The 16,219-nt window shown below is 43.8% G+C and overlaps 2 protein-coding genes across 2 annotated transcripts; both read right to left on the minus strand.

The window, feature by feature from the left end:
• Window positions 1-3,596: 3,596 nt before the first annotated feature.
• LOC123145783 (acyl transferase 15-like) lies at window positions 3,597-4,859 on the minus strand. Its single transcript, XM_044565275.1, has one exon. The coding sequence runs from the start codon at window positions 4,857-4,859 to the stop codon at window positions 3,597-3,599; it is 1,263 nt and encodes a 420-aa protein (XP_044421210.1).
• Window positions 4,860-9,641: 4,782 nt separating this feature from the next.
• LOC123140926 (uncharacterized) lies at window positions 9,642-14,662 on the minus strand. The gene is made up of 3 exons (XM_044560190.1): window positions 13,306-14,662; window positions 12,683-12,769; window positions 9,642-9,856 (listed from the first exon to the last, which is right to left on the minus strand). Exon 1 carries the CDS (start codon window positions 14,525-14,527, stop codon window positions 13,652-13,654), a length of 876 nt encoding a protein of 291 aa, XP_044416125.1. The 5' UTR covers window positions 14,528-14,662; the 3' UTR covers window positions 9,642-9,856; window positions 12,683-12,769; window positions 13,306-13,651.
• Between the last annotated feature and the right edge of the window lie 1,557 nt (window positions 14,663-16,219).

Below are 16,219 nucleotides of genomic sequence, written 5' to 3' on the forward strand. Positions count from 1 at the left end.
GATCTGCCTTGCCGTTGAAATGCTTGCCTTTCTTTCTTACGTTATGATTTCGGGGAAGAAATCGACGATGACCCAGGTACACGTTCTTCTTACAATTAACCAAACGTACACTTTCAGTCTCATGTAAGCAGTGCGTGCATGCATTGTATCCCTTATTTGTCTGTCCCGAAAGGTTACTGAGAGCAGGCCAATCGTTGATGGTTACAAAAAGCAACGCTCGTAGGTCAAATTCCTCTCCTTTGTGCTCATCCCAGACACGTACACCAGGTCTGGCCCACAACTGTAAAAGTTCATCAACTAATGGCCTTAGGTACACATCGATGTCGTTCCCGGGTTGCTTTGGACCTTGGATGAGCACTGGCATCATAATGAACTTCCGCTTCATGCACAACCAAGGAGGAAGGTTGTAGATGCATAGAGTCACGGGCCAGGTGCTATGGCTGGAGCTCTGCTCGCCAAAAGGATTCATGCCATCAGTACTTAGACCAAATCTTATGTTCCTTGCGTCAGCTGCAAAATCTTTGAACACTCTGTCGATCTTTCTCCATTGCGTTCCATCAGCGGTGTGTCTCAACTCCCCGTCGGACTTACGGTCCTCTTTGTGCCATCGCAACGACTTGGCATGCTTTTTGTTCATGAACAGACGTTTCAACCGTGGTATTATAGGAGCATACCACATCACCTTGGCGGGAACCCTCTTCCTGGGTTTCTCGCCCTCAACATCGTCACCAGGGTCATCGCCTCTGATCTTATAACGCAATGCAGTGCATACAGGGCATTCATTCAAATTCTCGTATTCACCGCGGTAGAGGATGCAGTCGTTAATGCATGCATGTATCTTCAGAACCTCTAAACCTAGAGGGCAGACAACCTTCTTTGCTTCGTACGTACTGGCGGGCAACTCGTTATTCTTCGGAAACATATTCTTCAACATTTTCAGCAAATTTTCAAATGATGAGTCACCTACACCTTCCTGTGCCTTCCATTTTAGCAAATCCAGTGTGCAGCCCAGCTTTTTCAGACTATTATCGCATCCTGGATACAACGACTTTTTGTGATCCTCTAACATGCGATCCAAATTCTCCCTATCCTTGTCAGTTTCGCAGCGTCTCCGTGCATCAGCAATGGTCCGACCAAGATCATCAGCGGGCTCATCATGTGCCTCTTCTTCACCTTCACCTAACCCTTCCCCACCTTCAGCATCATCCTCCATGAAAGTATCACCGAAATGATCATGATAGTTGTCATCGATATCATCCCCTTCTTCATCTTCTTCCATTCTAACCCCTCTTTCTCCATGCTTGGTCCAACAATTATAGCTTCGCATGAAACCGTGCCGAAGCAGGTGCATGTGAACGTCTCTTGAGGAGGAGTAACCCTTCTGATTCTTACAGACAGCACATGGACAGATAATAAAACCTTGCTGCTTGTTCGCATTTGCCACTACGAGGAAATCTTTCAAACCCGTAGTGAACTCGCCGGAGAGTCGGGGACCGTACATCCATTGCCGATTCATCTGCATTATTATTATATAAAGTATATAATTAACCATCATGCATTTGTTAAACTAACTAGCTAGAAATAATACAAATTAAACAATGAACTACACACATGCATATTTTATCAGTGACACATGAAAGGTTCAAGTTGCTAACCGCGATCGCGGAGGAAAAATAAATGAGAAAGCTCAAGTGTGGCTCGGACACTTCATATCATGTTTGTTTCAGGCTCTCGGGCATTTCATCGAACACCTTGTGTGCATAGGAGGAACCAAAAGCAAACCCACCACCCCCTTCTGAATATTGTGAAGTGAGCCGAGTGAAGTGAAGTGAGCTGAGTCCTATATATAGGGATGGGCCTTTAGTCCCGGTTGGCCTGGCCAACCGCAACTAAAGGCCTTCGGGGACCTTTAGTCCCGGTTCGCCAGGCCAACCGGGACTAAAGCCCCTCCCGTCCGCCAGCTGTCGACCGAGCGCGCTGGGCCCAGATAGTTGGTCGCGGGTCTCCTCCCGAACCGCGACTAAAGACCCCTTTTGTCGCGGTTCGATTATTTTGGGGACTAATGGGGGCGTATGGAAGCCTCTTTTTCTACTAGTGCATGTTACTAATGATGAGTTATTAGGCATAGGCACAATTAGAGCATAGTCGTTTTGCTATCATGAAATGTAAGAGCGTTTAGATCACTAAAGAAATGTAAGAGTGTTTAGATCACTAAAATAGTGATCTAAACACTATTATATTTTTTACAGAGGGAGTACTAAATATCCCTTTAGGGGTTGAGTTACAACAACTGAACGATCTGAAATCATGTACTACGTACTAATCTGTTGATCCTTGTGACTTGCATAACACTATTGCAAATGCCTAATTACATATTACTAGATCATTGCGTGTGCATGTTGTTGTGCCCGTCTATTCTTGAGCTTTAGTGTCATAGAGGTATTATTATACTATTTTTTGTAGGAATATGTTAGTGAATGACTGGTTAGGATGTTTGAGGAAAAAGATATTAGGATATTTTCATCGGGATATATGCCATATTTGCTTCGTCATGAGCCTATATGAAAAGACGCCGTTCATTATTTTGGTGCTAGTGCATGGCGTATTTTCAAATGCTCAAACGGGGTCAATTTTTGTGAGAACATAATCAAAATGGATCTCATTTTAATGTCTTCGTTCAGCATGTTAAAGACCGATCATGCCACTTAAAGACATGAGCAGGAACATGTGCTAAAATCCTCCAGTGAATATAAGGATAAATAAAATATTCCAAAAAGCATAGGGAAATCAAACTAGTATGAAGCATGTGTGCTACCACTTGTTTTTTTTTTGCACGTTTTCCTTTGTTTTTTTTTACCGGGGCCGCCGCTAACACCGATTACCGAAAATACCACAAAGCTTGGTGTTTTACTGGTCGACAAAATCAGGATATTTTCTCAAGAATGATTTCTTTTACATTTGTACCATATATATGGCTGAACCGTGGTGGTGCGATGGTCATTGCGGAACCTGCTTATGTTGAGGGTCATGAAATCAGGTCCTCGGAGCCGCTTCTCAGTTTCACCTTGTTTTGCCCCGCTGGGCCGTCACTGTACTGAGAGTAAAAAACTTGGCAATGTCACTTTACCGCTACTAGCATTCTTCGTCGCCTTTGCGTCATGGACAATGTTGCTTCAGAAATCCTCTGAGAGACCCGTATTGCGTCAAAATCGTCATCCTTATCTTTGGTCAAATTCTATGTTCAAAGTTCAAATTTATCCGGTTTTTTTAATAGAACAATGTTTCTCAGAGCAGACCGGAACATCCGATAAACCTAAACCGGCCAGTTACCAGAGAAACAGACCGAGAAAGAAAAAAAATACTTGGTGGGAACATGTGTTCATTAGATTCTCCGGTGAATATAAGATACTCACTCCGTCTTATAATATAGGACCTTTTTTTCTGTAGTGTAACATATCTTGTAAAATGCTTTGAAAAAAAAAAGATACATATTACTAAATCAGAAGAAGAAAGCAGAGGCGACGCAGAACGCTAGTAGTAGTATATAGCAAGCAAATAAATTCAAGTAACGATCCCTCCATGCATCCGAAAGAAAATCAAAGCTTGGATGAAACGGAAAGCGGATTATAAGTGAGGTCGATTTTAGCTAATTCTTGGAGGAACGCGTCGGCGTGCTCCTCCTTCACGCACAAGGACTGCACGTTGTACTCGTCCTTGCAAGGGACGCACGTCGCGCAGCTCGGCAGCTTCGTCCTTACCTGCGTGTACTCCATCAATCTCGCCGGCGGTCCAAAGCCTAAGTCAATCTCCTCCATGCCGAGGTTTCGCCAACACGACATGAGGAAAAGATTGTACCCATCCAACTGCCGCATCTCGTCGATCTCTGTCTGGCCGGGCACCCGATCCTTGGCATGCTGGATCATCTTCACTAGCTCCATGATGTCGCCGTCCGCCATCGCGCCGCTCGTCGCCATGACCAGCTGTGCGGTGACGCAGTTGCCGTAGAAGCCCTCCCTGGCAACCGCATGCTTTCGTGCGTTTGCTGGGAATGTAAGCACGGCGAGGGCCGCCGGATCGGACATGATTGCACGGGTTCGGCACCGCCATAGAACTGCGGCAACTGCCTCGAACACGGAGCATGGCTGCCCGTAATTCATGGTATACGTGCGTTTGATGCGGTTGATTAAGCTTGATGGCACAGTAATGTCCAGGAACTCCATTGGAGAGGGCTGGAGGGTGCCCAGAAAGCGAACAAAGTTTGTGGAAAATGGAGGCAGGTCCAACACGAACGAATCCTTGGACCTCACCGGGATGACGGACGGCGACGGTAGCCCGCGGGCGAGCTCTCCCATCGCCTGCATGAACTGCGCCATCCCGATGCCATCACAAACGGAATGGTTCAACGTCACCCCAATGACGAACCCGCCGCAAGAGAAGACGGTCACCTGCATCAGCATCAATGGCTCAGAGTAGCTGAAACCCTCGTCCGCGTACAAGACGGCGAGCTCCTCTTGCAGCGACGAGTCACAAAACTCTCGGACGTCCTTGATGGCGCAGTTGGCAGACGCCGCAACGAAGGACACCCCCTCTCCGGTGCATCTGATGACGAACTCGCCGGCTGCGGCCCCGGCAGCAAGGCGGCCAGCGATAGGGTAGTAGTGGACAAGTGCTTGGGACAATCCCCTTTTGATCGTCTCGATGGGATCTTGGATTGGATACTCGAAGATGAAGAACACCGTAACTGATCTACCACCAAACATCTTGTCATAAGACGAGAGAATGATGTCGCCGCCGTTGACCGTCGCCTCCGATGGTGCGACTAACACCGACGGGGACTTGCTGATCGACACAGTGCTCATATTGTTTCTTCTTGTGTGTATGTAGGTCGTTGCATGTGTCCTTCCCAGCTTGGTTTATATAGGACATGAAGAGAAAGAGGCTTTACCTTCATCACCACTTGGCATAAGATAAGATTGCGCTCATTTTCCGGCAAAGAAAATAAGATAAAAGAAGATTGTACAAATTCAAAATGATGTCCATGTTCTTCAGGGCAGGCATGGCATGCACACCGGCCGGCGGTGAGAGAAAGAGCCATCAGCTCCGTTGCATCCCGAGACAAGCCAAAAGGAGCCGGAGAACGTCATAAGATTCTGAGTGAATTAACTTGCTAGTGATCGCTAAATTAATGCAACGACGAACATGCATACAACTTGCTAGGGAAGACTTTGTGCACAGAACCACCAAGCCTTTAATTATACTTATCATCGTCTACAGGAAAAATAAAGCAAAGTCTTCTCCTAGCCAGCTGCCGTTCGTTGGCACGTTATGCTGGATTCCCGTTCAAGCTTTTAATTAGTATACACTGGAATCTGGTTTTTCAATTAGAGATTACAACAGATGCACTAGTTGCCTGCCATTAGTGCATTGCAGACAGAGAGTCCAAGTGTAACCACGAAGCTAATCAATCCATCGCCGCTCGCTTGCTAATTCCAATATCGTACTGTACTTCTCAACCGTTGTCTTTTTTTCTTCTATAAATTAAGATATGTTCGGGCATCGTATATGATTGCTATTCCCACCGCATCATAGCAACCTATTGCACACGGTTATTTCATAGCATGTGTGATGCACCCCTATTGCACACTATCACAAGACGATGATTCGCTACTGCGTTTATGATAGGGGTTTTTAACCATCACTAGCAGACAGAAGGCACGGCGACACACAGCGCCCGTGGTTGAACCCGTGCGTACGTGTGTGTTGTTTTTATTTTGAAGTAAGAGAAGGCGTGGTGGTGGTATAGAGGTTGAGCTGGTTGCTCATGCTATTTCCGTTTCTTATATAAAAAAACAAAGTATATTCAACTGAAGTAATTTATAACCCTGCATGGTACATCCAACAAAAATTAAGAGTATCAATTAAAGCTGTTCGAACTCATCACCCTTATTGTTTTATTTTTTAAAATAAGCATAATATATGAGATTGAGCATTTAACAACAACTTTTTACACGTTCTTCATCTATCTCTCTGCATATATGTTAATGTGGAATATCAGTGGAAGCAAATGGATTATTTCTACGTACAGAATAGCCCCTCATGGGAATCACAAGGACAACCATTCATATTCTTATCTAATTAGGTGTATTATGAAAATGCTAGCTGCAACAGTGAGAGCTTCTTAGCGAGCATGTGAGCAATCTCCTGGATAATCAAAAATTGAAATGTGACTTCCAGCAGGCACGATCTTGCAATTGCAACTGTAATTGCTCAATACCTTTTCGGACTTGGAATGTAGTCCATGGTTCAATTTATAAATACATAAGATTAATGGTAACCTTATGAGAAGCCAACTGGTCTGGTAAGAATGATAAGCAAGCTGCAAAACAAAAATGCACTTTGTCATTTGAAAATGAAAATTGAAAGAATCGGACAATTGGCATAAACCATAAAAAAACACCTACATTTCTTCTTCCTCTGAATTTATACCAATCAGTTGCTTTCTCTTAATGAACATACACAAATCACAGCAAAATTGACCCTAGTGTAACAACAATGCATGAAATAACAACAAGGAACATTGAGCACCATAAGGTAATCTTGCCCATTATTACAAATTGTATTCCGTGTGACCTATGCCTAAAACTATTGTCGGGATAAAACACATAAATGAACTATGTGATACTATGGGTACTCAACATATTGTTTCCCAAGGATATCAGGACTTCTCGGTTTTCTCTTTCTCTTGACTAATCCAAACAAAGTATATTAATCCAGAAAGATATCTAGAGCATATAATATCACATAGCAGGATTAGAGGACCCATAATATAAGTAGAATGTACACAAATATGATGCTTAAAAAATAAAGCATAAGACATATGATTTATGTGCAAATCCAAAAAAACAAAAACTGAGGGATACAGCGAGATTTTCTTTTCATAAATATGCAAGGGCATCTGTACGTGGGTACCTCAAACAACCTAGTCCATCCATCCTTGAAAGTCAATTTTTTTTTATGTTTGACCATATTTATACAATAATACACCAACATTTATGTCATCAAATTAGTAGCATTAGATTCATGATAAAAAATATTTTCATCATATACCTATTTGGTTTCACAAACATTGATATATTTTGCATAAATTCGGTCAAACTTTGAGATAGTTTGACCCTTCAACAAAGTTGGAAGTACACTCTTTCAAGGACGGAGGGGGTAAACTGGAGTTCACAACCCTTCCAAACCCAAATATTCCTTTCTACGTATCCCTCCATATCTTAAGAAGGACCACACCATACCATCAGATTAAGAAACATGGTTAAGATAAGTCCTTAAATTCTTTACTTGATATGAACATGATGGAGTCTTGATTTAAATCCATTATTGGTTACATCTTATCTTAATATATATTTTTTTTCCTCAAAGATGCTAATTGGATATAGATAAAGCATAGCAAGTTATGATTAAACTAAACTGAAGCTTAGAAAGAGCCTAGACGGGGATGTTGTGGGAACCAACTCATCCTTTGTCGTGTCGCTGGTGGCGGGTGTTCAATTTTGGTGCAAACCAAGTGAGATAAGGTGTGAATAATTTGTCTGATTTTAAGGGCAAAGGGTAAAGATTTACCGGATACCATACTAAACATTTAGCACTAGTGCACCAAACTTGAACTATTTTGTTTACTTGTTCCATAACTATTCATTTTCGATAGACATCATTTATTGTTAAACTGAATGCATACAATGACATGATGACTGCTATCTTCTGTAAGCAAATTTGGAGCCAGTTTGGTCGTAATGACCTCACATCTTTCAGACTGCATTCCAAAAGAAATAACTCAACATAGTGTACTTTATCTTTCTAGGATCCTTCCGAAGCTACTAAAGGATTTGCAACGGTTGGGTGTTGGTATTGTGAGGTGGCACAAATCAAATTTTCGGAAGTGTGTGGGTACTATGAGATGACACAAATGAACTCCAGTTCGTGGCTGTCGTCGAGGAGAAGGGCCTCGTGTGTGACACCGTGATGTGCCCGCCAACGCGTATAGCTGCGCGTCAGCGCCGAGCACCTAGGCCTCCGCCAGGTATACTGGGGTCACGCTGGGTGAGATAGGCATTGGGAACCGTTGACTGGCAGCACCATCAACTGCTTGATCTGGACCCAAGTCACTGGTGGTGGATCCGGTGGCTAAGAAGGCGGTGAAGGATAGGTGTATGCTAGCAATGCTCCTGGGTAACGTGTGACACGGACGGTGTGGTCTGCAGCGAGTTCGTTTGTGTGTGTGTGGACTGCGGCGGTGTGGAGGCGGTTGGGAAGTCAAAGAAAAGGTTTCTAGATGGGAGGACTTTCGAGAAATAAAGCAAAGCGGTGAGTGGAAATGCCTCTTTTGTTTGGTTTGGTTGGCTGGCTCTAGAGTTCATACAAGATTTAGCCAGAACATGAGCTAAAACATTAGACTGTCTACGAATATGCTTGAAAACCACAAAAGAGGTCACTCGAAGAATATGCTTGAAAACCACAAAAGAGGTCACTGGCTTAAGTACTAGTTTTTCTCTTTTAGAAACATCGACACTTTATTAATCAGGCAAAAAAATTACAAAGAGTCTCCCTGGTACAATCTAGGGTAGAATGAAAAACACAAAGACCACTAGAGTTCATACAAGATTTAGCGAGAACATGAGCTAAAACAGTAGATTGCCGACGAATATGCTTGAAAACCACAAAAGAGATGCCCGGTGCAGCATGCTTGATATCGGCCACCACCGAGCCCACCACCGAAGCGATCACGAACTAAAGAGTTCACTCCCTGCGCCAAGGACAAACCATCAGAGGCAAAGATCACAGAACTGTACTAAGTACTTGTTGGGGTAGAGGTGGTCGCGTTCACCCACCCAGGCCCTTGGTACTTGGGGTTTGCCCTATGTGTGCGACGAGGCCCATCGTGTGCTGATGGCTCCAGTCACACTGGGAGGTGGGCCGGCATGTCAGGGTTGCTGACAGGTTTGATGACGTATGCAAAGTATATTTGTTTCTTACTATCAGGTAGCTGCGGGTAGTGGGCATGCACTCATCTTGAGCAGTTTGGCAATGCGGTTTACTATGCAGCTGCACGGCTAACCAGAGATGAGTAAGCGTGCAATGACCTACAAGTACTGCAATCAGTTTTATTTCCGCATAGCACCTGCAGCAGCTTCATAAGGGTCGGGAGAAACAAACATGAGCTGAATTCAAAAGAAGAGGGCAACCCATGATCAATAGAACATCCGCGTTGGTTATAAAATGCGTCTTGCTTCATCACACCGCGCTAAAGTCAGTGTTTAAGAATCTTTCTTTTTTCAGGAAAAGGCACTCCCACCACCTTTTATTTATTTATTTTTGAGGAAAAGGCATTCCAGCATCCCAAAGAAAACAAAAATTGCAATGAAACCCGGCCCTGGTTGAATCAGAAGCTATTTGTGGAGTTGCAAATAGCAGCAGGTCTAGTGCATGCACACTTCTCACCAACTCCCGGCAGGTCTAGTGCGATTTGACATTCAGTAGTAACCTTCTAAATATCGAGCTCAGAACGTCAAAAACTCAGCATAAACGTAGATATGCAGAAATATAGCGTCGAAAACTCCATGCTCGACACAACATGGACGGTAATCAAACCCACCAGCAGATGCGCCCACACTAAATTGCAAGCAAGATCAATCGACAAGCGAGCCCAGCGCATTGTAAGTACTGATTTATGGAAACAACCCGGTGTGCCTTAAACCTTCATGCCAGAATGTTTATCAGCAGAGAACGACAATAGGAAATTAGTAGCATAGTCATCAGTGGCCCGTTTCTTCAACTCCAGCGACCAAAACGAAACCTGTGGAGCAAGTAATAACATCATCAGTCAAAGAAACTTTGTAACTTTCATTCAGGGAAAGCTGGTGGAGGTGTTCTCAGAATTTTTGTATGACTCAAACAGTAATCATTAGCTTCAGAATGGTGGAAATTGTGCCAAAAGCTCCAAAGAACATTATCAGACAGAACCAACATCTCAAACAGAGAACAACGATAGGTAGTTTGTATTGTGGTTAGTACCCTTTACACAAATGTATAGACATGGATGTATCTAGAACTTAAAATACATCTAGATACATCCATTTCTACGAAAGTAATTCCGGATGAAGGGAGTATTTGGTAACACAAGTCTGAGTAGAGGCCGAAAGAACAGTGGGCTTGTGAGGGGCTCATGGAGTAGGAACATCTAGATAGCTCATAGCCGTGCTTCAAGAAATGTACAAGCTAGCTAGTCACCGACAAATCAAATTTGATCAAATCCATGCAGTACTCAAGCAAGGTGCCACGCATCATTTGAAATTTCCTTTAACCCAAAAAACTGCATTTTCCTTGCTCTGCAGAGCATCAAGGAGTAATTACACCACTACTTTGATAACGCTGGTAAAAATATACTCCCTCCATTCCAAATTAAGTGTCGCTTTCTACTAAATCAGTGACACTTAATTTGGAACGAAGGACATGTTAGGGATGGAAACAGTTTTTATCATGAATCTAGCCATGCCATTTTGATCCTTAGTCCAATATTCATTATTAAAGGTCCATGATGGTCCAAATTGAAGAAACTAGACCTCGCACAAAGCATAGCTGCATTAAGTTTGTACCAGCTAAATTATATTAGTGGTTAATGACCAGTTACATATATATGCAAGTTTGGTGCACAACAAAACACGTCGAGAAAATGATTAACCGAACAGCCTAGAACTGGAATGATCATCCATAAAGCTACAAATGCAAGCAAAACGATATATAGATGTGTAAGATTCAACAAGAGATTGAAAAAAGGCACTCTTCAAGTACTGTGACAATCGTTAGATCACTAGGTATGAGGAGGAATGTGAAATGACAATCCTATAGTTCTGCATAAATAAAGGAAATTTGAAAACAAATGCTCAGGTATTGTTAGTTCTCAATTACTCCCTCTGTAAAGAAATATAAGATCATTTAGATCACTAAAATAGTGATCTAGATGATCTTAAATTTCTTTACAGAGAGAGTACTTGTCTAGATGGGACATCATGCAAATCACACTAGGATTTGATAGAGCTATAGCCACTGTAAAATAAATAAATTTAAAGATGAATAGGTGATGCAACAATGAGGAAAAATGTACAAGTAAAATGGAAATATATCCCTGAAGCACAGTAAAGGATTAGTAGTTCTTTTCCTACTACTTAGCATGACAATATTGTCATCTCTGAGCAGGCACAAACATATGCATTGGTCATAGGAGGGGCTGGAAGGAGAAGAGTCCACACCACAAGAAGAAACTTGGGGAGTACTACAGACTAAGGAGGAGGTAAACCAAAAAGGAAAGATACTGGATGCAAGGAAGGGCAAACAAAAGTGCACATCCAATGGATAGGGCGCATAACATTAGTAGATAAAACAAGCAAAATGGTACTCCCTCCGTCCGAAAATACTTGTCATCAAAGTAGATAAAAAGGGATGTATATAGAACTAAAATACGTCTAGATACATCCTTTTTTGTTCTTTTTGATGACAAGTATTTTCGGACGGAGGGAGTACTAGTGATGAAAGCAGTTTTTAAGATGCGATGTTGATTTCGATATAAAGGATACAGGTCCAGGTGGCAAAAACTGAAGAAACTAGACTGCACACAAAGCATAGTTACAGACAGGTTGGAGTTTGGACCAGAGGAATTATGTGTAGCTAATGGTCAATTATATCTATATTAGCATGATGCAAATTTAGCAGACAACAAGTGACATCATGGAAAATGTTTAACCGAACAGCTTAACCCTAGAATAATTGTGCACAAACTACAATAACTGCAAGCAAAACGATAGACAACATTACAAGATTCAATGAAGCTGTACTCTTCAACTATTGTAGCAAACTGACAGTCATTAATTCACTAGGTATGACAATGATCCAACATATGAAGCAATGTGAAATGTCATAGCTATAAGACTATAAAATAAAGTAGGTTTGAAAACCAAATGGTCAGGAATTGTTATGATCATTGATCAATTACTTGCTTAGATGGGACCAACATGCAAGTTACAATATGAATTTATAGTCTTAACCACATAATAAAGTTTAAGGCAACGTAGTAACGAGTAAATGTTAAACAGAAATATGTCATCGAAGCACAGTAAAGTGTAAGCAGTAAATTTGCTACCAGATAGCATGATGGTACTCTCATCTCTGAGCAGGCACGGGCATATGCACAAATAGAGAATGGGGAAGGCTCTTACTTAACCAAACCACAAGTCATTGGAGGAGCAATAGGGAGAAAAACCCACACTGCCAGAAGGAACTGGGGGAGTACTAAGGAGGAGGTAAACTGAAAGCAAGGCAGCTGGAAAGGGAAGGCAAGGAAAAGAAAGCACATACAGTAGAGAGAGGGGGCAGTAAAACATCGGCAAATAAAAGAGATGGCGGTTGGCTGAATGCATGAGGAAGAACAGAGATGTGCTGGGGAAGGGATGAGGAAGCAGGGCCTAGGGGAAAGATTCAAGATGCAGCCTACCATCAAAGCATAAGACGTCCTATGTGGGCAACAGCTAAGAAATTCGGTACTTGGGAAATGGCAGTAAAAAGATGGCAATACATTTCTTGAAGGAACATATCCAAACCTCAACATACATGCAGAATACAAGCTTACCTGCTCAACCAAGGACATCATCTATCTAACGGACCATCCTCTTAAGCATGCTATGGAGATCAGCAGCATCTGGCCAACCGCCATTACCTGTTTTTGCAAGCATCAGAAGTCAAACAACCAAAATGACATACCAACAAAAAGCGAAATAGATACAAGGAGGCATCTACAAGATATTTACAAAAACTCATAGTTCCTGTTTTGATACAGCACTAGCGATAGACAGGTAAAAAATAAACCACACCTACCTTCAAATTTAAAGAATGGTCCGACAGAAGTATATACTGATGAATATCATAAAAATGAAAAATAAGCACTCAGACTATTTAGCTGGTCAGAAGAGACAAGTTATCCAGAATTATTAAGCTTGTTCCATGCCATATCGGGAAAAAATATAATCAGACCAATCCTAGCAAACACAAGTGATCACTATTCAGTTTTAGATCTTAAAATAAACTTAGCCTGAAAATGAAATGAACTCAATTTATTAGTTTTCCCAGGTACAGTTGGAGAGCAACGTACTATCCTAAAAATGATACAATGAACAATTACTCGTAAGTTTTAAATAAACTGAAAGGAAGTTTGCTAGTGCTGTCCGAACCAGATAGTTCAGGGAGGACACTTACCTGTAGTGTAGACACTTTCGAATGGATGATAACGAGAGCCTCTACATTGAAATCTCCTGACCTCCAATGACTCAAGCTCGACCGTGTAGTAGTAGATAGATGTAGACAGGAGCACCACATGATTGTACTCGGCAAAAGCATTGATGGATATCTGCCCCGCGTGGTTCTGTGGATCCGGGGAGAGAAGATGGCGCAGCTTGATAGTTCTTCCCAGCACCCATGACGTACCACCATTGTTCTGTGGATCCGGGGAGAGAAGATGGCGCAACTTGGTAGTTATTCCCAGCACCCATGACGTACCACCATTGTGCTCGCGCTTCCTCTTCCATATGTGTACATGGCAGCCTCACACGATGAGTAAACAAAGTCCAACACCCCTTTCTTTGATCACGGAAATCTCATGGTCTTTGGGGTGGTGTAGGTTTGCTGGCACACGATCCACGCTTAGGCTCTGCCTCTCCACATCAAATTCAAGGATGCTACTTGCACAAAGAACGCCCCTGAAGGCCTCACTAAAGTTCGTCGGCACGTCAAAGAGAAGCCAATAAAGAGATTTTTCAACAAGCAGGGCATTCATCCTGGAGAACTTCATGGCAGGAGGGCCGCCGATGGAAGCCCTGGGTGGAAGAACCGCTGAGACGAGATCACCCCACTTGCTGGTCTCCGACGAGTAGACGCAGGCGATTGCTCGCGGACCCTCAACATCCGCCAGAACAATCTTGAAATGGTCATCGTCTCTCGCATCTCGAAGCACCTCTCCGTTGACCCAAGCTGGCAGACTCTGTGCTGGAGGGGGGTCGATCAAGTGGCGGACGCCGGTGACGGGGTCCCACACCTGGAACTGGGACTCCTTGACGAGGAAGATGAGTAGGAGGCCATGGCGGCAGCTGAGGATCTGGTGGTTCTGGCAGAAGCAATTGGTGCGGACGAGATCGGGGACGCCGGGGCGCACAAGAGGCAGGAAGCCGATGAGGCAGCGCATCCAATCCGTGACGAAGAAACCGAGGAGGGGAGGGTTGGGGCGGTGGTGGAGGCGGAAGCGGACGAGGAAGTCCGGGTCGGAGATGAGGTGGCGCCAGCGCTTGCAGACGGCGGAGGCGCGGGGGAGAGACGAGGGCAGCGGAGAGAGGCGGAGGAGGATCTCGATGAGCAGATCCTCCACTTCCAGCGGCGACAGGGGCGCCGCCGGCGACGGCGGGAGGAGGCGGCGGCTGGCCGTCATCTCAGTCTCGTGCGGGGAAGGGGAAGGGGAAATTGTGTGGACTGGACTCTGACCAAGCCACGATGTAGTGAGTGAAGTGTGGATCGATCCTGAAGCCCAGGACGCGAAATGGTTCGGCCCGTCTAACTGGTAGTTTTTTTTTTCCTTTTGAAGGAATGTACGGGAGCTCAGACACTCAAATGCTCTGATTTTTTTATTTTTATTTTTATTTTTTGCGAAAAGGAACCCGGATTTGTAGATTGCTAGTGATACAACGAACCCCAACAAAGAAAGCAAGTACACCCGAGTCCCTGGGGAGCCGATCAAACTCACACACCGCCGCGAGTTGAGGGCGCGTCGCCGCTCCCTCCCCAAGCCAACGTGATCTTGGAATCCGCGGACAGACTTTTTGCGAACGGGAAGTTTCAAGCTTAGGCCCTTCCGGACCAACGCGTCGGAGATGTGGCAGACCGCAAGCATCATCAGCAACACCCCATCTTCACCATCACTATGGAGAAGAGGAAGATGGATCTTGATCCACTCACTAATAGAAAACTGGGCTTTGGTCACAGGGCAACACATTAGTCCCGGTTCAGTCACGAACTGGGACTAATGTGAGCATTGGTCCCGGTTCATGCGGCCAGGGGTCTGCCGGGCCTCGTGGGGGCATTGGTCCCGATTCGTTCGGACCCTTTGGTCCCGATTGGTGGGACAAACCGGGACCAATGGGCAACGCTCCTGGCCCACCACCCTTTAGTCCCGGTTCATACCACAAACCGGGACTAAAGGGCTGGTCCTAGTTGCGGCCAGTGTTTAGTCCCACCTCGCCAACCGAAGGGCGCTCACACCAGTTTATAAGCCCGTCCCTCTCTGCCTTGTTGAGCTCCTCTTAAAGTGAAAATAGATGCCCTTATACAGGGAATTTTACCTAAATTCACAGTAAATTTCATAGAAATTTATTATGAATTTAGGTTGAATTTCCTCTATAAGCGCATCTATGTTTATTTTTTAATAGTAAATAAAATAAATAAACCTTAATAAAATAAATAAACCTTAATAAAATAAATAAAACTTAATAAAATAAAATAAAATAAACTATAGTAACTAAAATAAATAAACCTTAATAAATTAAATAAAAATAGCAGCAGTAAAATAAATAAAAATAGCAGCAGTAAAATAAATAAAAATAAAATAATTCAAGTAAAATACATAAGTAATTAGAAATAAAATAAATAAGTTTTTTGTTGTAAGTAGAAACAAAACAAAACAAATAAAGCAAAAGAGAAAACAAAAAACAGAGAAAAAAATTATGCCACCTACTAGGCCATCCGTGGGCCAGGATTCAGGCCCGCAGAAGGCCCAGTAGGCCCCACAGGCAAAGAGAACGGTTAGGCCCGAAAGCCTGCAGTTGAGAGGAGCTCGAGAGGGTGGGCGCAGCAGCGCTTATAAACCACTCTCGAGCCCTCTCAACTAGCTAGGTGGGACTAAACTTTTGACGCGGGGCAGCACAAAGCCTTTGGTCCCGGTTGGTGCCACCAACCGGGACTAAAGGGGCATTGGTCCCGGTTCGTGGCACCAACCGGGACCACCTTTGGTCCCGGTTGGTGCCACGAACCGGGACCAAAGAGTTCCCTATATATACCCCCTCGCCACAGCAGAGCACTCCAGAGTGCTCTGTTTTTTCTGGCCGGCGAGGGGAGGGCATTTGGGTGC

Source organism: Triticum aestivum, chromosome 6D (assembly GCF_018294505.1).
Source record: "Triticum aestivum cultivar Chinese Spring chromosome 6D, IWGSC CS RefSeq v2.1, whole genome shotgun sequence".
In the NCBI taxonomy this organism is placed as follows: domain Eukaryota; kingdom Viridiplantae; phylum Streptophyta; class Magnoliopsida; order Poales; family Poaceae; genus Triticum; species Triticum aestivum.

Bases quoted from the DNA above. Each gene is read 5' to 3' on its own strand.
- LOC123145783 (XM_044565275.1), bottom strand. From the start codon at position 4,859: ATGAGCACTGTGTCGATCAGCAAGTCCCCGTCGGTGTTAGTCGCACCA.
- LOC123140926 (XM_044560190.1), bottom strand. From the start codon at position 14,527: ATGACGGCCAGCCGCCGCCTCCTCCCGCCGTCGCCGGCGGCGCCCCTG.